We start from the raw sequence: 24437 nt of genomic DNA, 5'->3' as shown, positions 1-24437 counted from the left end.
ACTGCACTGACTTTGTACTTGATAAAACAATGATTTCATTGTTCAGCAGGACTTGGCACACTGCCTACACTGCACAAAATTACCAACTGGTCTTATATGATATTCTAATGTTCTGAGATTGGGGTTTTCATTAGTTGTAAGCCATAATCATCAACAATAAAATAAATAAACGCTTAAAATAGATCTGATTCTGTATGTAATACATCTATATAATACACGAGTTTCACATTTTGAACTGATTTACTGAAATAAATAACTTTTTTAAGTGATATTCTAATGTTTTGAGAAGCAGTAGTATAAGACTGGTAGATACAGCTCTGTGGGTAAACTGCACAGCTCTGTGCCTCCAGGTGGCGATACACGCCTTTCTAATATTTAACAGCTACCCTAGAGAAACAACTGCGCATGCGCCAAACAGCAGCCGGTCAATGTAAACACAACGTGTTTTTAGGGTTTGTGCTTTATTCGTAATTCGGATTTTTTCTGATTTATTACCCGCAGTACTGGGTTCCCCTGTCTGATCTGAAGGAGTGTGTTATAACTGGCCTGTTTTTCTATCTATTTCGGGTGGTCAGGTTTGTTTACATCCGTACACTAAGGAGGGTGCAGCAGTGCAGCATAATGTGAAGTTGGAGTTTATGTTTCATCCGGATGAAGAATTGAAGGCTTATTTCTACTAAAGAAGCTGGAGAATACGAAGAACATTCTGTGTGGTGGACAGCCCAGCCTATCACTGCACATAGATCAGGTCAGGAACTGTATATACTCTTTTATGTATGTATGTATGTATGTATGTATGTATGTATGTGCACACAGTAAAATACCCCGCTGAATATAATAATACCATAGTCGGCTCAACCTGATCATGTTGGATATGCTGGTTGACCAATGTAGGTTTGAATTATACAATTGAACTGTTATATTTCTGTTATAGCTCACGTAAAAACTAACGTTAGATAACATTAGCATTCCTCGTTAACCTTGATTTTGTGACAATGGGCTATAAAAGTTTTGTATTTGGGCCATTCCACCTAATGGGTGCCATTTCTGTCCCCATAAAATTACATGTATAAATATGCACACAAAATAACTTTTAAATAACGTTTAATTATTAAGCATAGTGTCTTGTACATTGACCTACTTGCAACAACAAGATATGTGATAAAACATTAATAAAAAATACTTGAACAGTGAAAAAATAGCATTTTTTACCTGTTCCCACTCTTAAACTATAAACTTTACCATGAAATATAATTATTAAAATCCTTCAGATGTATTTTATTGCATTGTTGTGTGACTCCAAATTCCATCTATGCTTTAAAAATATTTATTTCTTAATAAATCCATAATATTCATATTAAAATACACATTTTAGTTGTGTCCCCCTCATTATTTTTTTGTATATTTGATCTTATTGTAACTATGACTGAGGAGCTTAATCTCAACACTCTGTCCTGTGTCCTGTTCTTTGATCTTATTTGTTTATTTTTAAAATACACATTTTGCACTCACAAACACTTACAATTTCTTTGTGTTTCTCGAGGCTGTGCAGAATCTGTTGAAGGAATCATGACAGCTGAGAGTGTTTCAGTCATCGACCTGCCCCACTGGGAGAGTGGAAAAAGGAGGATTCGATTCCTTTATTTAGCTGCCAACAATTCCTTCAGAGTTACCAAACAGTGTACAAATGAGGCAAGTGAATATTTTCACAAATCAACTGCTATTTGTCTATATTATTTAAATTGGTGTAAAATAAAACATCCTTAACTCTTAATTCTTTCATTTTTAAAGGAGCAGATGATCCCCCTTTTTCTTGGAGCTGATCTTTTTTCCAACACAGATGTCCGTACCGAAAACCATCCCAGATATCATGCAAAATTTGCCAAAAAGGGACTGGCAACCAAGCTGGTCTTTTCCTCAGGTATTTATTAATATTTTTTTATATTAATCAGGAGTGGTGTTTTTATAAAGATTTTAAACTTTAGTTTAAAATGGATGGAACAAAAGCACATCACTGTAATACTGGAGTATTATTTTTACTTCACTACTGTACTTAATTACTAAAATACTGTATCTGTATCTACTAGAGTATTATTTTTACTACTTCACTACTGTACTTAAGTACTAAAATACTCTATCTGTATCTACTGGAGTATTATTTTTACTTCTACTTCCATGTTTACTTCACTACATATTCTGGATGAGTTATACCTTTGCTCTGATAAATTGTTTATGTGCTGCATTGTTACGTGTTAAAAGTATAAAAATGTCAGGAATCATTATAAACCCACATTATCACTAAATCCAGAGCAGTAGATGCTCTTCACTGTCTCACCGGGTTTGATGAAGCTGATCATCATTGAGTGAATTAAGAGATCAAGCTGATCTTATAAGAAGACCTAAATGCTCCTGTTCTGCCTTTAGCTCTGAGAACTTTCCACTGCTTTCTGTAATCACTACACTAATAACTTTTACTTTCAGTACTTTAGTACTATGTTTTACATTAAACTACTGCAATACATTAGTACTTTCTCTCAATTATGGAGCTTAAAGACACTTCATCTTTTATTCAAGTCACTTTTTGTTGCACTTTTAGATCACTTTTACTCAAGTCTGGATGTCTAGTACTTTATACACGTCTGCCAGTAAACAAATGAATCATATTTTGAGCCTTTTCATTTTCAGCCTTCAGGTTCCAAGGCATTCGACTTCCGTGCTCCAGTAACAGCTTGTGGTTCTACTGCATTCATGGAGTTTTTCGTGTAGCCTTCGAGCTTTACAGTAAACAAGAGCAGCTTTCAGTCTTGGAGTCATTTCAGGTAGAGTAAACATTTTACTGCTGCATAATTAAAATACTTCACTTGACCTTTATATTTTACACTGATGGAACAGAAGTGTTTAAGTTGATTACAAAGTGTTATGTCAGGAGTTGGCTTAAAATGTCCAGACCTGTTAAAGTTGTTTGTTTTTATCTTGTGAGTGAGGTTAAACACTGACGACATGAGTTTGTGGGAGGATGGAATTTATTATTCCTCGATCCGCAGTGTCATGTGTACAAGGAATATGTAACAGAAAGCATTACCACCCACAGTGGACAGCAGTTGCAGGGGGTGGAATTTATTATAATTGACAGCATCTGCCTAGAATTGACTGTGCAAAGAAAAAAAACAATTCTTGCAAAAACAGATCCACATTTAATGCAGGAAACCTTACACGCCACAGGTCAGTGCAGTGTTGTTTAGCTTTCATAGCAAAAGTTATAGGACACTATATTTGAAAAGTTAGTATATTCCCATGTAAATATTTACAGTGCTGTGAAGAGGCATTGCACCCCTAAAGATTGTCTGTGTTTATCAAACACATTTTAAAGATAACCTGAGTAAATATAAAAAACTGGCCCCATGTGAAAGTATTTTCCCTAAACCTAAAAACTGGTTGGACCACCATTGAAAGCAACAACTGCAATCAAGCATGTGGAGGAATTTTGTTTCACTCTTCTTTACAGAATTATTTTAATTCAGACACATTGGAGGATTTTTGAGCATGAACTTCCTGTTTAAGATCATCCACAGCATCTCAATCAGAGTTTAACTAGACCACTCCTCCAAAACCTTAATTTAGTTTTTTTAAGCCATTCAGAGGTGAACTTGTTTATGTACTTTGGATCATTGTCCTGCTGCAAAACCCAAGTACGCCTGAACTTGAGGTCACGAACAGATAACCAGTTATTCTCCTTCACGAATGTCTGGTAAACAGCCAAATTCCTGATTTTATCTATTCATGCAATTTGTTCAGACCCTGAAGCAGCAAAGCAGCCCCAGACCATCACACTACCACCACCATGTTTTACGCTCAGTATGATGTTCTTTTTCTGAAATGTTGTGTTAGTTTTATGCCAGATGTAATGGGACACACACCTTCCAAAAAGTTCCACCTTTACCACTTCAATCCAAAGAATATTTTACCAAAGTTCTGGAGATCATTAAGATGTTTGTTGGTAAATGTGAGATGGGTGCTTATGTTCTTTTTGGTGTGTTTTTTTTATCTGGTAACTCTCACATGAAAAACATTTTCACCCCTTCTCTTTATTATTATTGAATTATTAACACTGACCTTAACTGAGGCAAGTGAGACCTGCACTCCTTTAAATGTTGTTCTGGGTTCTTTTGGGACCTCCTGGATGAGTAGTCCATGCCCTTTTGGAGTAAATTCGAAAGAAAAAACAAAATAAATCTGTAAGGTAGAAAATAATGTTCTTAGCACTGTATGTATACTAGTATGTATACTTGATGTTAATATAATCTTTTGAGTGTTAAATCTGTTACTCATTTTGGGTTCTACAAAGAATGAATGTAGACAGATGAAGATGTGAACATGGACAATTGTAATGCCCTTTGGTTAACTTTTTGTTTAAATGTGTCCCTTTTTTCAGGATGTCTGGAGAGCTCGGATTAACGATGAGCAATTAAACATGGTTTACAATCTTGATGTTCAATTAGATACTCCAGTTCCAGAAATCATTGAAAAAGAAATGCCAAAAACAGATGAGATATTTGCATTAGCCAGTGCCCATTCACCCTCTCAGGAGACAGAGGAAAACTCTGTCGCCTCCCAGCCCAAAGATTCATCTGCTGATCACGACTACTGCTTCCTGTCAGAGCAAGTGAACTCTCAGCACTGTAGTGAACTAGTTGAGAAGGTCTGCAGTATAGGAGACAAGGTGAAATCCACGAGTACCATGGGAGTAAAACAAAAAGAAACTGTGCTGAAGCTTCTGGATTATACTGAATGTTTGATTGGTGGGCAGCAGGATGAAGAAAGGCTGACTGAGGCTGTGTTGGCTTTACTTCGTAACCATTCACCAGAGTTTTCCATCTACTCCAGCCCTTTGCTGCGGGCTCTGGCTAGCTGGCTTGGGCAGACGTTCCACGTAGCAAACAGCAACATAAGTCAACAGGTTGAAGGTTTCAAAATGAGACACATTGAACACATTACAGACTTGCCCCCTGCAGAGGAACTTGCCACAGAACTCTTTCCTGAGGCTATGCGAAACCTGCTGATAAACTGGATGGGTCTCAGTGATGAGGCAGCCACATGGAAAAGACTCAGCGAATATCCCATAGTACTGCTTATCCTGGAATTTGCCAATCATAACCTCATCACAGGAGTGGCTCATGTTCTGTACTCCAGTCTCATCAGCAGATAGGGATAGGGGTGTTAATATATTTCAGTTTTCCCTTTTAGACCCAAAATCAGTTGATTACCAAAAGTATATCTAAGGAATTGGTTTTAATTTACTACAGAACAGCATTATGCAAACTGCAGGCCTGGAACATTATATTTGCTACAAACTGCTTAACAAGTAACTTTAAATAGACGTGTTTATGTCTACAGGTGCTATAATTTTCAGTAATTCTATTCATTAACTATTAGAACCAAAGTCAGTATATTTCAGACAATCAGGATAATATGTACGAACTGACACTTTTGACAGTGTGGGCAGTGTGCCAAGTCCTGCTGGAAAAAGAAATCCTCATCTCATAAAGCTCATCAGCAGAGGGAAGCATGAAGTGCTGTAAGATTTTGTGGGACTTTAGACTTGATAATTAAACACAGTGGATCAACACCAGCAGATGACATGTCTCTCCAACACCATCACTGATTATAGACACTTCACACTCAACCTTAAGCAGCTTAGAGCACGATTTCCAAATTAAATGCTACATTTTCTGATGTTAGTGGTGGTTTGCGGAGCCATGTCATCTGCTGGTGTTGGTCCAGAGTAAGTGCAGTGTCTTATCAGAACATTTTACAGCACTTCATGCTTTCCTCTGCTGACTAGCTTTATGGAGATGTGGATTTCATTTTCCAGCAGGACTTGGTAGACTGCCCACACTGTCAAAAGTACCAATTGGTCTTATTATTATTCTTATATAACAATCTTCTGTGATACTGATTTGGGTTTTCATGAGCTGTAAGCCATAATCAACAACATTAAACAGAATAAACTCTTGTATAGATCACTCTGTGTGTAATGAATCCATATAATATTTAAATAACTGGAATAAATTAACTTTTAATTAAGTGATGATTTAATTTCAAATATTTTGAGGTGCACTTGTGTACAAGGTCTGATTAAGATACTTCTATTTTTAGCTGGTTTTCCTTTCTATTAAAGGAAAACAAGGTGGAAAATGTTCACTCTCAAAGTGGGACGAGTGCCACCTGCTTTTTCTGTTGAGGAGCCTCTGTACCACATAGTCTGGAAAAAGGTAGAATTCAGAGATAGTCATGACATTCATTGATTTATTTAATGTACACACTGGCTTACTTTACTGACCACGTGGATTTCATATTAACTTGATGCCAGGATACAACAGACGTACAGTCTAAGTCCCAAAACTACTTTCATGTTCACTTTCAGATGGAGGTTATCCGTCAGAAAACGTTCACACTGTACTGCTGTGAAAGACAAGGGCAGCATTCATAATGTTCAGTGATTCTGACTTAAGCCTTTTTTACAGGAGGCATGAACCACCCTGAACATTTAGCTAAAAGACTTTTTCCAACAACAGTCAGTGGTCATGAAGGCTGCATCATGATTATAGGTGTCATGTACTGTGTCTTTCAGTAGAGAACCAACAGCAAATGTAAGGGGAGATGTTTAAATCTGCTAGGAGCTTTAAACAATACAATGTAAATAGAATGTAAACTATCAGCACAACATTTTCTTTGGGACTAACAAAAATTTAATGAGGCTGTCATGAGCAGTTACAATAGCTTGGCACACCTGTTGTGGTACTATGCCAGTGTTTCAATAATGCAAAGTCAAGTATTATTCATAGCAAGATCCTAAACAACATTCATGTCCTATCCACATAAAACCAATTTAACATAACAAAAGGAAAACCAAGAAAATAAAAAGGATGTTCCAATATCACTAACCTAGGCCTAATTGTCCAAATCCCTCGTAAAGCTTCGCAATACCAATATTGCACCTTTGCATAATTTTCCAGAGATGTGCCGCACAAGCCTAATGAAGACGTACAACAAAATCACCTAACTGTATTTACAAATGAATTCTTCCCAGACGAAATTGGTGAATAAATTACAGATCTGACCAACATCCATGCGATCTAAAGTGTCGACTTTCTATACACACACGTTTAAAAACCAGCTGAACCGCTGGAACATTGGTGGAAGAGAGGTTGAGAGGAGTAGTGGTTTCTGTTCAAACTGCGTCCATTCCTCATGAAGAAAAAGATGAGCCGAAGCCCAGGCCCATCCCCCTCTGCGTGTGCGTCTGTGACCGTGCCATCTCATACTGGACGTCCAAGTTACGAAACATTTCCTCCTGTTTCTGCAGCGTTTTCATGCCTTCATCATTCAGCACTGCAGAAGGGCCGCCTTCTTCTTCTTCTTCACCCTGAAAGGAGGGGAGGGCACAGCAAAAAGTGGGTTAGCGCTTAGCACAATAGCTTTTGTTTATAAGGTTTATATAAAGCTACACAAACTGTCATACATTAAAATCGGGTCTTGGCTTTACATCAAGATTTGAAAACATTTCAGGATATAAAATAGAGCCCAATATGGACTCATTATGATTTAATCTCAGAAAGCATTGTTTATCTTTTGCACTCACTGCCTGCTCTGAGCCACATCACTCTGCTTAGCAACCCCTCTCTCTCTCTCTCTCTCTCTCAATATTGGGATAAACTATATCTTATGACTGAGAGAATGACAATACAGAAGCATAATAATACATTTGCACTTTACCTTTAAAGAGCAATTACTTTTAATGAATAAAAACTTTTGATTTGGAATAAAACATGTTTAAATATCATACAATAACAAATGTCTATTTCACGTTGTGTTTTACTTGCTAACAAAAGAAGATGGGCAGCTAATGTTGTGTAATTGCCAGTCAGACAAAATAAATAAAGTTGTTTTTTGTCCTCCATTTAACCTTATTATAATAGAATTATATTACTTGTATTAATTAATTTAATAAAATGACAATTTTGCAAAGCCAAGTCAGGTTTTAGCAAGATAAACCAATAATATCTGAATTTGTTAGCAGGTCTTAGATAGCAACCAGTCAGACTGACTCTTGTAATTTATTTCTAAGACAGTATAAAATATTACTCTCAAACCAGTAATAATGGTTGCAATGGCTTTAAAAGGAAGTCTAAGTCACACTATGCTTTTTCCGTTTGTTAAATGTATGAAAGTGTGTATCTTTCACCACATTTTGGATACGTTACTATTTTAACTGTAGCATCTTGCTTTCATTTTTATAACTTGTAATTATATATTTAAATACTTACTTTAATACCCATTAGTTTGCGGAACTTGACGTTTTGGTCCTTGTTGCCAAAATTCAGCTTCTCCCACAGTTCAGCCGTCTGGGACTTGTCCTTCAGTAAAAACACATTTCTGAAATTAACAAGGCTACAACACAACAAGTATAATAAAATAAAATTTGGTCAATAATTATTAGATCCCCTTCCTTCCAGCCAGGTTTGCTATATCTAGTGACCAGTGTTGGTCCAAAAAAAAAAAAAAAAAAAAAAAAAAAAAAAAAAAAGATCAAGGAGATAAAACTTCATTTAAAAGTAAAATAATTCTACGTACCCCTTCTTTCTTTCCTTGCCACAACAACTTCCTCTTCTTCTCCTGCTCAGCGAATTTCATGGGGTTAACGGCTGAAGGGTTATAGTAGCTTGGAACAGCGATGCCCGTCTCTGCCAAAGTTTTGGCCTGTAGTGCTGCCATCTGAGCTGCCATAGCGATTTGTGGCGTGACCTGTGTTCCCGACGCCAACAGTGCTGCCACATTCAGCGCAGGGCTGGCTGCAGTAGCTGCAGCACTGTCACTCAGCAATGGAGCTGCTGCAGCTGAGAAGGGGAAATATATTTATAGTTATTCTTATACACAGTCTGTAATACTGCAGAGCAGAGTTTTACAACCAGTGGGCTGTAGAGGTACTTCAAGGAGTTTAAAAAATATATATATATTTTCTCCCCCCTATTATTTTAAATATATAAATCGTTCAGCAAATGTAATTTAGGATGCAAAGTTTATTAATAAGATAATGTTTAGGCCAAGCTGGTTAAATGAGCTAAAAGATTAACACGCTAGTTGTGTTATTAATATGAGACTGATTTTACCCAAGAGAACAGAGCATAAATCCAAGAAGCAGCATAAATCCAAAATGCAGCAGTGAGTACCCAGCACTAGGCTTCACATGAAGAGTTAACACTGTCTGCCGGTGTCCAACTCGATACCCAACGGGAATTCCCATCGCTTTTAAAAAAAATTATCTATGATGTTGTTAATGCTATTTATTATTGCATATAAAGCTATTGCATAATAATCACAATATAGCAAAGTAACAAATCAAACTGTGATATTTGTGATGTTGCACAGGTTAGAATGGTAATATAATCAATATATTGGTACTATAATTACGTAGTGCAGAGCACACACGCAAGCTCCTCCACTTGCAACTGCAGCTCCCCGCAGCTAAAATAAAAAAAGCTCACTCGCAGGAGTGAAGATGCAAGATAATGGAACATTTTGGGCGCAAAAATAAGGAAATATCTACAAATCAGGAATTGTGGTTAAAAGGTTTGGGTCGGGCTGGATTTTTTAAATCCAAGCTCTCTCCAATTGCATGCTCAGAAAAAGGAAACAATGAACTTGATGTTTGTGCTGTATTTGGTTTTAAATAAAAAGTAAAATACATTTTAATATAATCTGGGGGTCGTGGGGCATTTTTGTGATGGGCTAAGAAGGCTGTGCTGTAGAGTACTTGAGTCTTAAGAAGAAAATGTAGTTTTTTTATTTCAATTGAGGAACCAAAAAAACAAACTAGTACAGATAGTTGAATGAAATCATTCTTAAATTCTATGTCTAGTTCTAGTCTTGTTACACAAAAATTAGGACTTTGAATAGTCTTGAGCTATCCCATATTAAAGTCTTTAGTATGAACTATAGCGCTTACAGGCACATGTAGCAAAAATACATTTCTTACCTGCTGCAACTTCCTGTTGTTGATTTTGATGCTTCTCCAGCAGCTCCTTCTCCTTCTGTTCTTGAAGTTTTTTAGCTCTCTCCAACCTAGAAGACAGAATATTAAGACTGTTTTACTGTTACCAAGAAATCTTATGAATTTAACAAATGTACACATTTACCACAAAGCTTACATAAATGCACAGAAATTAACATGGCACACTTTATATCTAAACACCATAATATATGCATAATAACATATAACAACAGTCTTCAGAGTCTACAATGATGTTTTTGCTTGCTTTAAAATTCCAACACAAGGCAAATTTAAAGTAATTTAAAATAAGATTCTACCTCCTCGCCAAAGCCTCTTGTGCATCCATGGCTGTGTTTCTGCCTCTGAAAGCCACAGGACTGGCAGACCGACTGTGACTTTTCCTCCTAGGTTTTTCTGCTCTCTTCTTCCTTTCTCTGATTGGACAGGAATCCAGTTAAAAAACATCTATTTAATATTATTTACATGTGAAAATGTTCTGATGAGAATTCCATTATTAACACACTGATAAAAGAAGATTTGTTTGTGAAGGACAGACAAAACAGGACCCCATTTAACAGTTATGAATAAACAGCAAATAATTTACAATGTGAAACAAAAATGAGAGTTAAATTAGAAGTTTCTTTCTAAAGCAATGATGTTAATCAAATATGCCATTAGATAATTCCTAATAGGAATTTTGCTCTAGCCAGATAAGCTTACTTAACTGTATCTTGTCGCTATTTAGGATCAAACAAGCAAATTCAACTATGTGACAGTTTTTCATTTTTCTTAGTAATGAGCTCCATTTGTGTTCCAAAGTGTGTAATGAGATACATTGTGATGTATTTAATATTTCATTTATTTATACATATGTGGACAATTTTTTTTTTTACATAAAGATAAAATAAAATAAAATACTACCACAAAATTGGCAATGAAACTTTTAGTGAATTAGTCAAAAAATAATAAGCAATAAGAGATTAATAAAATACTTGATAGGGAAAAAAATATATAAACAAATATAAACACAACAATAACCCTGTAAGCAGAACTTTAACATGTCATATGATGTGTCACAACAGTTTACAGACCTGCTCTTACTCCGGCTTCTACTGCGCTGTCTGTGTTTGCTTTTTGAGCTGGATCGTGACCTGGCCTTTCTCTTCTTTTCACGACTCTTCGATCTCCTTTCACGACTGCGAGACCTTCTTTTGTCCCGACTTCGACTGCGATGTCGCCTGTGAGCATATAAAAAATAAAAATAACACAATGTAATTTAGAATGCTTTTGCTAGTTTTAGCATCTAAATCTTGTAATGGCTGGGAGAGGTATTTAAAACGGAATGGTAGTTTTCTGCAACAATACTGCAAAGGGACGTCTAAACACTAAATACATATTAATCTCCTGAAAAATAAACAAACAAATACAAACTGTCAGTTCAGTTTTCCTGTGAACGTCACTATGCCCGTCATGACTTATTGGACAAAAAATGTACATGATCATTTTTGACACTCTTCATATTTCTATATAATCTTACCTTTCTCTTGAGCGTGATCTGGACTGACTTCTTCCTCTGGAGGACTTTTTGTCCTTTCTGCGGTGTCTTTCCTCACAGCTATCTTCAGAAAACCTCTCGCGGTCCTTGTCGGAACTCTGCAGTGCATCCTCCGATCGGCTGTGGGATTTTAGCGCCTTCTCAAAGTCCCTTCGCCGTGCCTGTTTTAAGAAGAAGTGGTCTCTTTCAGGAAAATAGTGTGACAAAGAGAGTTAGTATGTTGGTTTCAGAACAAACCCACACTCTTACTCAAACACACCCATCCTTACAACCTTCAAAAATCATTCACATTTAGCTCTCTGGCCAGGTAGCAGCCAATATAAACAAATAAAGTAGTGAAAAGGTTCTTGACCAACCCTTATACAAGACTGATAGATTTTGAAGGTCATTGTATTGTTGCTTACCATTTGTTATCCATTTTAAATGCACACATGCACTTCTTAACCAAAATCCAAACACTACCTTATTTAATTCCATTAAACATGTTTAAGCTAGCCTCTGAAATATATTTGCTGCAATGATCAGTTTGTGATAATCATTGTGCATGCATTTAGATAGAAGGTTAAAACAGTAAATCATATTCTACTGCAAATCCTGTTGACTTGAATGTAGGACAATGATTTAAGTTGCTAAACAAACAATATTTTTAGGCAAGTGTGAAATTGAATGGCTGATATTTACCTGTCCAGTTGTAGGCATATAATTTTGCTATCTGTCAGCAGCGTCTTCTGTTCAGTGTGTCTCTTCGTGCATTAGCACGCTGAGTGTAATTTATTATAGAGATGTTATCATGTGATCTAAATACAGGCTTTTACCAAAAAATATCCCACACAATCTGTAAGATACTTTATTGAGCTCTAATTTTCACACACATCTGACATGTGAGATAGAGAACCAATTACACCCTCAAAATCTACTGAAATCATAACTACTGAACTTTCAAACTGGCATTTCCTGTAATAATCTCCTGTAATCCTAAAATACTTACCCAAGGCTAAAGGGCTAGAAATGCCAGCTGATCAATTTTATTAAATTATATGACCATAATATCTAATGTCTATGTGAGTGAAATGGACTTTTAGTTACCTCTTTGCTTCTGCTCCGGGATCTTCTGTGCTTCTTGTCACCTGACATTAAGCAAAAATGTGCAATTTGTTAAAACTTAACAGCTGTGGAATTGCTTACTTTTATGGTTCTCTTCTAACTGTAATACATAAATTAAAGCCATATATATGAATACAAAAAACTTTAAAAACTTATAAATCAAAACTTAGCTCACATGACTGACTGACTGAAAATGAACCAACTGATTTATAACAAAAAAAATCTGTTTTTTTTTTTTTGTTACTGGTTAAACACTGGTTACACTTTCATATGCATTGTCTTTACCAGGTTTCCATGTCACTGATCACAGAAGAGTTTTTGGGGATTCACAGTGATGAGCAGCAGTCAACAACTGTTTGTTAGCACTGTGCAGGAACCCAAAACAATAACAAAGCAGTGAAGGTGTTACAGAATATAGTTGTGGAAACAATGGCCAAGGCTACTGCTCACAGACGCTACAGAGGGGCTCAAAGAATCCCAGTCAATTTTCAGGGCAGCATTCACCTTTGTGCTGTGATGGCCACTTGCATTCTCTGTGGTCCAGGATACAGCAGAGGGCTATAAGACTATAAAAAGACTTTGAAAATTTAATAATATTTATTTTTTTCTAGCACACAGACTGTGTATTGTGAGAGTTTCAAATGCAATTGCTTGTGCAGAACAAATTCTGTAACAAGCATGTTAACAATGAAACAGGTCATATACAGAGAGCAGTGATTGTGAGATTTTGAAAGCCATGTTCACTAGGCATTAAAAAGACATTAAACACCTGAACATTTGGTAAACTACTATCTAACTCTCTCCTCTATTCTGATGCAGTTTTCTTCTCTTTAAATATTTTTTATCCATATGAAAAAACTAAATATAAATACGGAACATTTGCCAAAGCATATCCGGGTATTAGAGGGAAACATTTACCTGACTTCCGTTTCCGGTCTCTTGACCGGGACCTGGACCGTGAATGATGTTTCCCACTTCTGGGTGATTTTGAAGTTTCCATGTTGGATGTGAGGGTCCAAGATAAAGACAGAGCTTATTAGACAGTAACTTGTTCAGGGCAGCGTCATTGGCCTAATGGGAATAGAGAAAAGTGGCATTTTTAATCACTGATTTGCGCCAAAAAACTATGACAAACACAGATTACGACGCACAATTCGAACAGCTGAAAAAGGAAAAGAACAGAGAACATAACCTTCTCCCCTCTGGCAGGCACTACAGATTCTTGCACACAAAAACAGCCAGACACAGTTTTTTTTTTCATTACATCCCTATTTTGACCATTTACATATTTTCCTACACATTACATATTTTATCATTCCAGCATGCATCTTGTACAGTACATTTTTACTATTATGTATGCACTCTGAATCTCACTTGGTACCTTGTCTTAAATTTTGTGTCTTGACTGTCTATTTTGTTACGTTAATAATAATGTGTACAGCTGTGTTTATTGTACAGTTTGTGTCTATTATTACTTGATTATTAAATATATATTACATGTCTATCTGTTGACTGTAGAGTCAACACCTACCACCTACTCTTTATAAGATAAAATTCTGATTAAGTTTTGCCTACTTTTATTATCAGTAAGTAAATCATTTTCGTTAATTCTAAGCAATAAAACCACAATGCAACATAAAAATTGTCCTTCTTCTTTTGTCACATAAAAACAGTTGTAATAACAGAATAAAAAACCCATGTACCAGCATTGCACGCATATTACAGCTAGGTCAACATCCCTGTATTTCCCTGGTTTGTAAATAAAATGAATTTTGCACTAAATTTATACTGAGTATACTAGTCATATGCTATTTTCACCACTATTTAATACAATTTAAGTATATTTGCGTGAGCTGTCCAACTGAATACATTTGACATCACTCATTTGGGAAGTGTATACAAATTGGTAAAAACAAAATGTCTCATTGTTGCAAAGATCAGCTGTGAAAGCTATTGTACCTACACTTTAGTACTCATTAAAGTGTACTGAACTGCCTGAATTTTAGCACCAGAAGTAGCATAAAGTTATCCAAAAGCAGTGTGTAAGTCTGGTGGAGGAGAACATGCCAAGATGCATGAAGACTGGGATTAAAAAACAGGGTTACTCTACCAAATATTGATTTCTGAACTCTTAAAACTTTAAGAATACGGAATTGTTTACTTTTTTGTTATTTCAGCCATTTCTTATTTTCTGCAAATAAACGCTCTAATGACAATATTTTTATTTAAATTTAGGAGAAATGTTGTCGGTAGTTTATAGAATATAACAACAATGCTAATTTTACTCAAACATATACCTATAAATAGCTAAATCTGAGAAACTCAGAAAAGTCTCTTATTTTTTTCCAGAGCTGTATTTTATATAATATGTAACGCTGGCTACTTCAATAGTTCTTGATAGAGAAAACAAGTTTTTTTTAAATATTATTAACGCAAGTAAAAAGGAGAATTTAAACCAGTGTTAAATTAAACTCTTTCTCTGTGATAATAATCTATTTTCTGCTTATTTGATGGGATTTTTCTAGTGTTTTTCCTCTTTAGCTCTTTACCTCTGTGTAGCGTTAGATCGCACTATGGGTTTTATTGTTTAGCTTAGCGTCCATTGTCAAGAAAAATCCAACATTTAGACGAATTTCGAGTCTCTAATCCATTTTATTCAGTGACACAAATGTCCAGACTATTTAATAAACACTAATACACCCGTATATCTGATTATTTCCTCTCTGTAACTGGTTAGGTTCGATTATCGGTTCTGTTTACTGGTTAGCTTAGCAGCTACAGCGCGGCCTGCCAGCTCCACTCTCACTATATACAGCGTTACATACAGAGTTAGCTAGTTAGCCGTTAGCTAGCCTGATACCCCAGCTCGCCCTGACTGATAAAATTATATCAATTTATCGTGTTTAATAGCGTTCATCAATCAAATAACGCTCATAAATAACTGTATACATATACTCACCACCGCGCCACGCTGAAAAGCCCACAGTCGGACTTATTTAACCGAGTTTTCGGGTTTCATTCCCTAAACGCTTCACTGACGATCTGACTGCGAGAGCGGGCTCACTGCTAACACTGTACACAGTAACCCGGATGTTCTCTCTCACAGCACTGCTCACTGCCTTCAAAAAATCAGAAATGGTCAAAATAAGAAAAAAAGATGCATTCCTTTCAGACCTCAAATAATACACAGAAACCAAGTTCATATTAATTTAGAAACAACAATACTATTTTTTTTACTTAGGAAGATATCAGCCCTGATTTTAATCACAGCTTTAATGTGTCTTGGCATGCTCTTCACCAGTCTTTCACACTGCTTTTGGGTAACCTTATGACACTCAAGCAGTTTAGCTGTGGTTGATGGCTTGTGACCATCCATCTTCCTTTTTTTTTGCATTCCAGAGGTTTTCAAGTTATAGAATAAAACAACACTGTCCATTTTACTCAAACATATACATATGAATAGTCCAATCAAAAAAACTGATCATTTTAATGTGATCTCTTATTTTTTTCCGGAGCTGTATATTCAATAAACATTAAAATATAAACTTCTCCGCAGTGATAAAACCTTAACATAAAATATAATTGCTCAAATAATTGTTAACTTTAATCCATTAATCTATTTACCATCGAAAACATATTTCTTTCTTATACACCATTAGTTATTTAAAAGTTTAATATATGATAATATAATCTTACCTTTCTTAATCCAACAGCAGGGAAATCTGCAATGTATAGCATTACAGTACAGGGGACAGAACAGAAGAAGTCTCAGTATATACAAACAATTCATAAAATCTAATAATACACAAAAAGAAATACAAGAGAATATATCATTCTTAAAAAATATATACATTTAGAAAACTAAGGTTAGATAAAATATGGTTTCCCAATGTGTAGGTTTTGTGGTAGGTAGCTTAAATAATAAAGTAACAGTTTAAACTTTGTTAGATAAATTTTATAATTATTTACTGTTATGACTATTGTGACTATTTATGACAAATTAATTAATAACTTTATGTACTTTATTTTATTTTATGTTCAAACACAATTTCCCTTTTTTTATTTATATTCTTGGGTTTTAAACTGCTTCCCAGTGGGCCTGCAGACCAGTAGAGGAAGCTTCATGGTCCACAGGCTGAGGAATATTGCTCTAAAATTTCATCAATGGTCAGTTGTTACTACAGTTTCTTTTCTAAAGTGACTGTTGGCTGAATATTTTGTATTTGGTGAATTATTTTAGGCCCAGCACTACCACTGAGACACTAATGTGCTTTGTGATTCACTATGTACAGCAAACACACTAACTGACATGACAAATAATAAAAATAGTGTCTAATTAATCCAAAAATATAAGCACCAGATTGGTCCCATGCAGTTGCCTGAAGGTTTGGCTTCCTCCCTTCTACACGTCAAGATCTGCAATGGTCCAGATGCGGCGAGATCTGGTCCAATGATGGAAACTTTTACTCCTAATTAAAGATTATATAGTTTCCAGTCAAAATGGGAAGATATTGCGTACGCAGTGGCGCAAAAAGGTGTATGCAGCGTATGTGACGCGCTGCACTAGATGGGGCACCATATCGATGCCGAAAAAGTATTTCTAGTTTTTTGTAAGAGCTGTTTGTTCATGCATGATTATACACAGGGGCATCGCCTGGCCTGGGCTTCCAGGGCTTTAGCCCCAAATAAATTTCCAGTATCACTGAATCGTTTCGCTCAGGTCAGCTGTATTAGTGAGGAGACAGGCCGCTGTTCGCTGTGAATGGAAAATCTCTTAACGTGAATCACGGAGCCAGTTCAAGGATAAAGTTCTACTTTTCAGGAGAAACAGCCAATCAGCTTGCTGGTTTTGCGGAGCGCTAGTAGGGAAGCCCCAGCCCCAGCCCTCCCACAGTCTCGCTGAGGAGGATATTTGAGGGTTTTTGAGTTTTTGCACGGGGTTTCAGCTCTGATGTTAAAACATATCTGGATAGACAGCTATTTTTCTAAAAGAAAGGTAACTGAACTAACCATGTAAACTGTGATGGGAATGTTTCTGATAGCTGGTTAAAAAGACACATCTCTGAATCAAAACACAGATCAAGGTTTGAGAAAATAAAGCTATATATGTTTAACTTGCCCTGATGTACCCTGATCAGTCAATTACTATTTAATTTTCAAATGAATCCTGTGTTTTTATTAATTTAGGATTGCAGGATAGGCTATAATTAACAAAAATGTATTTATCTAACCAGTTAGATAGAAGCTGGATGTTGTGGATAGCCAGAATTTAGTATTGTACTTAGTTTAAATGAGTTTTTTCCACCTGATCCAACTGATCAGCTAATAAACTAATATAATTAGCTGTGCTGAGCCCCGTATTTTTACATACCCAGGCAACACTCCTGATAATACACATCAAAAAAACAGAAGCACAGCACTAATCAGGTGCCAAACACTCCTGCAGGACAGGTGCTGTATTTACAATATTTAATGGTTAATAACAAGTATAAGTAGATGGTGAATCATAAAACTAATAAAGTATAGGACAGGGGTTGCCATTGCTGTTTTTTATATTACATAACTAATATTCTGCATCTAGAAATAATAAATAATTTTAGATAGTATGTTTGCATACACCTCAAAAAGTAAGTAGTTGCACCCCTGAGCGTACGTTAAACGTTCTTTCTTCATTCGGTCAATTCTGGAGTCTCCTGCTAGAATTGATTGTCCAGCATCAGTATCTTACAAATGATGAATGAAATTAAATCATTTCAACGATGTTTCAATATCTTATACTTCCCAGAAAAGTATAGACTATTACTTCAGCAGAAGAGGAAACAAAGTTCTTTATTAAACACTGGTTTCAGAAGAAATGTTAGATGAGCAATTGTCTAAAAATGTTTAATTATAAAGTAATATTGTAACCACTCCTGACCCTCTGGCCACCCTAAAGATCAGACAGTGTTGTTGTAGAACAGTGTGGGTTTGTGAATTGGGAAGTAGACGTCACTCTGCCAAGCTGCACACTGAACTCCACAACTAGCGGCTCCATGCTGGAATGCATGAGGTCATCAGCTGGAGCAGATGGAGTCTCATTCTCCACCCGTCGTTTACCTTTACCTGTCCAAGAACACACAAGAAGACTGGTCTGAGTTATATTGTGGCACAAGGATGTTTCTTGCTGTAGGTTTTGCTATTTGTTTATCTATTATCAATATTATTAGAGAAAAAGGTAAAATAAATGCATGGTTCAGTCAGTCACAGTGACCTCCTTTGTGATCTCAATAGAAAACATTTAAACATTCTGGCTAATATATTAATATATTGTGTAGTTCAGCTAAATTTTATCAGCTTGATCTTTAGCATAGCATTGCCTTTTTCCAGGATGCTAATAGTTTACAGCTTAAGCTTGCGGGCAGAACATATTTCTGTAAAGTCTCTCCACATTATCAACCTCATGTGCAGTATCTCAAAAGTGAGTACATCCGTCACATATTTTTTAAATATTTTGTTGTACCTTTTCATGGGACAACCCTAAAGATTTGACACTGTAAAGTAGTCAGTGTACAGCTTGTATAACAATGTAAATTTGATGTGCCCTCAAAATAACTTAAAACATAGACATTAACCCTAGAACACGTTAACTTAAATTTTAAAATTAGTAACACCATCAGTAACGTTGGGTTTACACTGTATGACATGTTTTTAAACTCTTCATCTTGGTCCACCCATTCCTGGGACATGTGAGCTCCTGATTTAAACACATAAACACTCAAAACATCAGGTAAATTACACCCATAAAATATGTTACTCTCTATCAATAACGTCGGATGAAAATCACCCGAACGCAGCAACACAATGAAAATCACAATGAAAAATTGTGTGGGTGAAAATCACCCGCTGTTGGCATTCTAGGGTTAATGTCTAAACTACTGGGAACAAAAGTGAGTACACCCCTAAGTGAAAATAATCAAATTGTGCACAAAGTGTCAATATTTTGTGTGACTACCATTATTTTCCAGCACTGCCTTAATTCTCTTGGACATAGAAAATGGCTAATTGGACACAAGAGGTTTACTCATATTTGTTGCCAGCAGTGTCAACATTAATGGCTGCGTGTTGAGTTATTTTAAGGGCCCAGTAAATATTCACTGTAATAAAACTGTACACTGACTACGTTACATTGTATCAAAATGTTTTATGTTCAGTGTTGCTCCATTAAAATACATCACAAACATTTTAAAAATGTGATGGTGTACTTACTATTGTGAGACACTGTGTGAGACATGTTTGGTCATTTTAAATACAAAAAGATCCAATTCAGGTTGTGGTGCAGTTTATCACCTTTAGAAGATGTTCCAGTCCTCTGAGCACTCGTTTCTCCACTTGAGATGTTTTTCCTCTCCTCTTTCTTTACTTCTTTAGGCCTCTTACTTTGCTCCTACGGATGTTTATTATAAAATATAAGTATACATTGTAAGCTATAAGTATACAACATAAAGAAGATTCAATGCTATGATACATACACACTATATAATAAAATGTTTATTTATTATCACTCTATGTGGAATATCTGCAATATCACTTCTAATCTGCTTATTAATTTACTATTTATTTAATGTTAACCTATGTTCAACAGCACTGGTCACTGCTTACAATAAAATACATACTGGAGAGCCATGTAGCTTTTTGTATGCTTTTGTCATTTTTTATATAGATTATTGTATATTGTTTGTATATTTTCTGACATTATCTCAAAATTGCTTGGTCGTTTTGCTGTATGGCCCATGTTTTCTTGAGATTGAACTCATGAACAGATTTTTTCAGAATTCAATGCTCTGATGAGCATCAGGATCTCTTCTACTGAGCTCCTCAGAAATCTCATTTTTGTGCCGGATATATTTCCACACACGTGTTGAGAAGAGTAGACTTTGACAGAGGCCCTGCCCACTCACACCTGGCTGATCATCCCATTGGCTGAAATAACTCTTGAGAAATTCACCTTCAAATTATCTGCTAATAGTAAAGGTTTACATTGACCACTGACAGGTTTGTAATATTAGATGACTTTCCTCAGTAAATCTCATTTGTTTGATTTGGTTCATCATGCTGAGAGACCTTTGCACTATACCTTGTCACGGCTCACAGTGGTCCTCATGCTCTTTTCTGAGAACAGCACCCCCAGGTCACACTTTACTTGAATTTGATTCTTTCCCTCCAGCAGGTCTTTGAGTTCCACGTGAACCGAGGCGAGGGTATGTTTGACAGGGGGTTCATGTATCAGATTGAGCATGGATTCCTTTTTCTTCTTCTTGTCTTTTGATTTTTGCCCCATATCTGTAATCTAGAAATTGCATGACACAACATATTTAATGATGTAAAGTGTATGATATCATTCTGTAAATACAATACAATATTTAGCATATACTTCGACTTAATATTTTGATTAAGTTATATTTAAGAAAAGTACAGTGAAGTATTCTTGTCTTGTATGTAAAGTATGCTTGGCTTGTAGCTTGATGTGAAATAAATAGAGTAAATCTGTCAGGTGAGTTGGTGTGGGAGCAAGGACGAGGAGAGCGGACGCAAGTGCCAGAACATTTATTTACAAAACAAGAACAAGAACAAACAACTAAAACAAAACCGAAAACGAGAAACAGAGAAAACACTGGTAGTACAGGGAACAATGGGCGGAGCTAAGGGGCGGAGCTACAAATGAACACAGGTGAAGGTAATAAACACAGAGGAGCACCCTAGAGGCCAGGACAGGGAGGAACACACAGGATCACAATATGATCTTTTTTTTAGGATTTTTCCCCATTTTCTACCAATTTCTCCCAATTTGGTTATTCAATTGTCCCACCCCTTTGTGCACTCCATCGCCTGTGGCACCTGCGATGCTAGGAGGATGTGGACGAGCACACGCCTTCTCAGACGTGTGTAAAGTTAGTCACCCTTTTTTCGAGCTGCTGCAGATGAATCATTGCCTGAGCAGTTAGCGTGCTCGGAGGAAAGCACAGAGGCTAGGCTACGCTCACAGAAGCCTTGTGCCGCCCGGCGCCACCTTTAAGCGTGATGGGGAGAGAGCGCCATCTACCCACCTGGAGGGAGCAGGGCCAACTGTGCTCCCTCTGAGCTTTCCTCTTTTCATGGGAAAACACTGACAAAATTTCATCTTGTTGCCCTTAAGCTGCCGGCTCCCCCTGGGAGGTTAGATGACGCTCTCTCCCCACATCAATACAAGGTGATGTCCGCAGCACAGGGCATCTGTGAGCCGCTGTGCTTTCCTCCAATCGGGCAGGCTGCTCGGAAATGCTGCATCTGCAGCAGCTCGAAAAGAAGCGGTGGCTGACTTCACATGTATCGGAGGAAGCATGTGTTACTCTTCACCCTCCTGGTGTGTTGGAGCATTACGACTGATAGGGAGAGTCCTAATGAGTGGGTTGGGTAATTGGCTGTGCTAAATTGGGGAGAAATAATAATAATAAAAAAAAAAAAAAATATATATATATATATATATATATATATATATATATATATATATATATATATATATATATTTAGTCTGAGTTAAGGTCACAAGCTAATGGGCAACTTCTCCTTCAGGAGTTTGGGCTGGAGAGCAGAATTCATGGTTCCATCTATTAAAGTCAGTTGTACAGGCCCTGAAGCTGCAAAGCAGCCCCAGACCATCACACTACCGCCACCATGTATGATGTTCAGTATAATGTTCTTTTTATAAAAATGCTATGTTACTTGTATGCCAAATTCAACGGGACACAGACCTTCCAAGTTCCACCATTGCCTCGTCAGCCCAACAAATATTTTCCCCAAAGTTCTGGGAATCGTCAAGATGTTTGTTGGCTAATGTAAAATGGGCCTTTGTGTTCTTTTTGGTCAACAATTGGGTATTAATTACTTTTTCACATAGGGCCAGGTTGGTTTGAATACATTTTTCCCTAAATAAATAAAATAATCCTTTAAAAATTTGTTTTTTATATTTACTCAGGTTACCTTTGTCTGATATTAAAGTTTGTTAATCTGAAAAATGTAAGTATAATAAAAAAGCAAAAAAAGTAATTTGTAAAGGGGTAAATACTTTTTCTCAGCACTGTAACTACTCCTTGATGTTTTTTTTTTTTTGTCAATATCATATTACACAATAAATATATTATAGGAACTCAGTACATACATGTAGTGGCTCAGTGCATTACACAGTAGGTCCAGCAGAGGGAGTGATAATCTGTCACTTTAAACAGAGCCTAGAAGACTGAACATTACCTCTTTTCCTTTCTTGTCTGCTGATGTTTTAGTTCCTGCACTTTCTTCAGGAGGTGCAGGCCAGGACAGAACCTGCAGAGATCAAGTTTATTATACACAAATGGGAACTTAACGCAATGCAGTGAACCTGAAATAAAAATTTTACCATGTTTTTTCATATTAATAAAATTGTCCTTCCACTAAAATCCAACTAAAATCCAGAACAACAAACAAGAACAAACAGGAGAGTTGAGGTGCACATTGAATTCTGCCGTGATTTGATCAGCCGTGATTTTATGTTTTTTGGATACAATCCGGGTTAGCACCAGAACATCCCTTTCAGGCAGCTTCCTCTTACAGCGTCCACAGTTAATCCTGTTGGATGTGGTTGGTCCTTCTTGGTGGTATGCTGACATTACCCTGGATACCGTGGCTCTTGATACATCACAAAACTTGGTCACTGTCTTGGTCACAGATGCGCCAGCAAGATGTGCACCAACCATTTTTCCTCTTTTAAACTCTGGTATGTCACCCATAATGTTGTGTGCATTGCAATATTTAGAGCAGAACCTGCTAATTGAACCTTCACACTCTGCTCTTACTGGTGCAATGTGCAATTAATGAAGATTGGCCACCAGGCTGCTCCAATTTAGCCATGAAACCTCCCACACTAAAATAACAGGTGTTTTAGTTTCATTGTCCAACCCCTGTAATTCAGAGAAGGAACAAATGGCTAGAATTTATTTATGGAACACCACCAGCGAAGTACAAATGAGATCAGAACATTTATAATTGTGCTATGATCCAATGGAATTTTAAATGAAGTATCTGGAATTCAATCCATATCTCCATAACTCCATAAAAAGCAGAATTCAGTAAACAGTATAAATTTGCTAATTAATAAATATTTCTTCCCATTAGTCAAATCAAGTCAAGAGGCCTTTTTTGTCTAATTATCTCAGTGTTCTCTTTACACTACCTAGTTAGCTATTTTGCTAACTAGCTAGTAAGTAACTCTTTATATACATCAGATCTCCAGTGGACTAATTAATGTGTATTTAGAGCTTCCCATTATTCCAGTGGTTTTTTATTAAATCATGACATCAATAAAAGAATTTTGTTTACACTAGTATCTCGTGTAAGTAACTATAGGTTTACATAGGATCTCCAGTGGATTTTGTGTTTTTATAGAGACTCTATGGGTGTACTCGCACTATGCTTCCATGGCCTGCCCAGGCACGATTACCCCCCCCCCCCCAAAAAAAAGGCTTGATTATCTAGTTTGATTGATCCGAACAGTATGCTGATTCATGCCATGGCCTGCTTGAAGAGGTGGGCCTTACCTTCTCCTCTTCAACGCTGAGCCAAAGACCTCGAAGTAAAAAGTTCTTCAGTGCTGTCAGGTCACGACTGTGATGAGTTTTTCTATAATTAAACTCAATCGTTTCAGCCCATTCTTGCTTCGCTGTGTTGTTCATTGCTACA

At 36.5% G+C, this 24437-nt stretch overlaps 3 protein-coding genes across 6 annotated transcripts in view; 1 reads left to right on the top strand and 2 right to left on the bottom strand.

Moving 5' to 3' along the window:
* Window positions 1-365: 365 nt before the first annotated feature.
* si:ch211-110p13.9 (uncharacterized protein LOC562347 homolog) lies at window positions 366-6023 on the top strand. 3 transcript variants are annotated; one of them, XM_022666834.2, is made up of 6 exons: window positions 366-452; window positions 576-748; window positions 1553-1692; window positions 1792-1921; window positions 2686-2819; window positions 4433-6023. In XM_022666834.2, the coding sequence occupies exons 3-6, from the start codon at window positions 1570-1572 to the stop codon at window positions 5204-5206; spliced, it is 1161 nt and encodes a 386-aa protein (XP_022522555.2). In that variant the 5' UTR covers window positions 366-452; window positions 576-748; window positions 1553-1569; the 3' UTR covers window positions 5207-6023. The 3 variants fall into 3 exon arrangements, with proteins under 3 accessions (XP_022522555.2, XP_022522556.2, XP_049326360.1); XM_022666835.2 differs by having other exon boundaries at window positions 1544-1692; XM_049470403.1 differs by having other exon boundaries at window positions 397-748.
* Window positions 6024-6292: 269 nt separating this feature from the next.
* rsrc2 (arginine/serine-rich coiled-coil 2) lies at window positions 6293-15808 on the bottom strand. The gene is made up of 10 exons (XM_049470402.1): window positions 15670-15808; window positions 13629-13781; window positions 12693-12733; window positions 11589-11767; window positions 11143-11289; window positions 10369-10485; window positions 10037-10143; window positions 8635-8897; window positions 8328-8417; window positions 6293-7426 (listed from the first exon to the last, which is right to left on the bottom strand). The coding sequence occupies exons 2-10, from the start codon at window positions 13708-13710 to the stop codon at window positions 7250-7252; spliced, it is 1203 nt and encodes a 400-aa protein (XP_049326359.1). The 5' UTR covers window positions 13711-13781; window positions 15670-15808; the 3' UTR covers window positions 6293-7249.
* Window positions 15809-18513: 2705 nt separating this feature from the next.
* Window positions 18514-24437, bottom strand: part of LOC103047548 (leucine-rich repeat-containing protein 43) — a 34640-nt gene continuing 28716 nt past the window's right edge. For both annotated transcript variants that reach the window (XM_022666888.2, XM_049470753.1), the window contains 5 exons: window positions 24296-24432; window positions 22974-23045; window positions 20824-21036; window positions 20037-20133; window positions 18514-18812 (listed from right to left, as the gene is read on the bottom strand). In XM_022666888.2, coding sequence (XP_022522609.2) covers window positions 18640-18812; window positions 20037-20133; window positions 20824-21036; window positions 22974-23045; window positions 24296-24432 — 692 coding nt within the window. In that variant the 3' untranslated portion in view covers window positions 18514-18639. The remainder of the gene's footprint in view (window positions 18813-20036; window positions 20134-20823; window positions 21037-22973; window positions 23046-24295; window positions 24433-24437) is intronic.

Source organism: Astyanax mexicanus, chromosome 22, assembly GCF_023375975.1.
Source record: "Astyanax mexicanus isolate ESR-SI-001 chromosome 22, AstMex3_surface, whole genome shotgun sequence".
Lineage (NCBI taxonomy): Eukaryota > Metazoa > Chordata > Actinopteri > Characiformes > Acestrorhamphidae > Astyanax > Astyanax mexicanus.
The sequence above is the reverse complement of the archived record's forward strand: the minus strand, read 5'-3'. Positions and strand labels throughout refer to the sequence as shown.

Excerpts from the sequence above, each read along its gene's own strand:
- si:ch211-110p13.9 (XM_022666834.2), top strand. The coding sequence starts at position 1,570 with ATGACAGCTGAGAGTGTTTCAGTCATCGACCTGCCCCACTGGGAGAGT. Across the intron at positions 1,922-2,685 it reads CAAGCTGGTCTTTTCCTCAG|CCTTCAGGTTCCAAGGCATT; the intron begins GTATTTATTAAT and ends TTTCATTTTCAG. Across the intron at positions 2,820-4,432 it reads CAGTCTTGGAGTCATTTCAG|GATGTCTGGAGAGCTCGGAT; the intron begins GTAGAGTAAACA and ends CCCTTTTTTCAG.
- rsrc2 (XM_049470402.1), bottom strand. The coding sequence starts at position 13,710 with ATGGAAACTTCAAAATCACCCAGAAGTGGGAAACATCATTCACGGTCC. Across the intron at positions 12,734-13,628 it reads AGACCGGAAACGGAAGTCAG|GTGACAAGAAGCACAGAAGA; the intron begins GTAAATGTTTCC and ends GCTTAATGTCAG. Across the intron at positions 8,418-8,634 it reads GGCAAGGAAAGAAAGAAGGG|GACAAGTCCCAGACGGCTGA; the intron begins GTACGTAGAATT and ends TTTTTACTGAAG.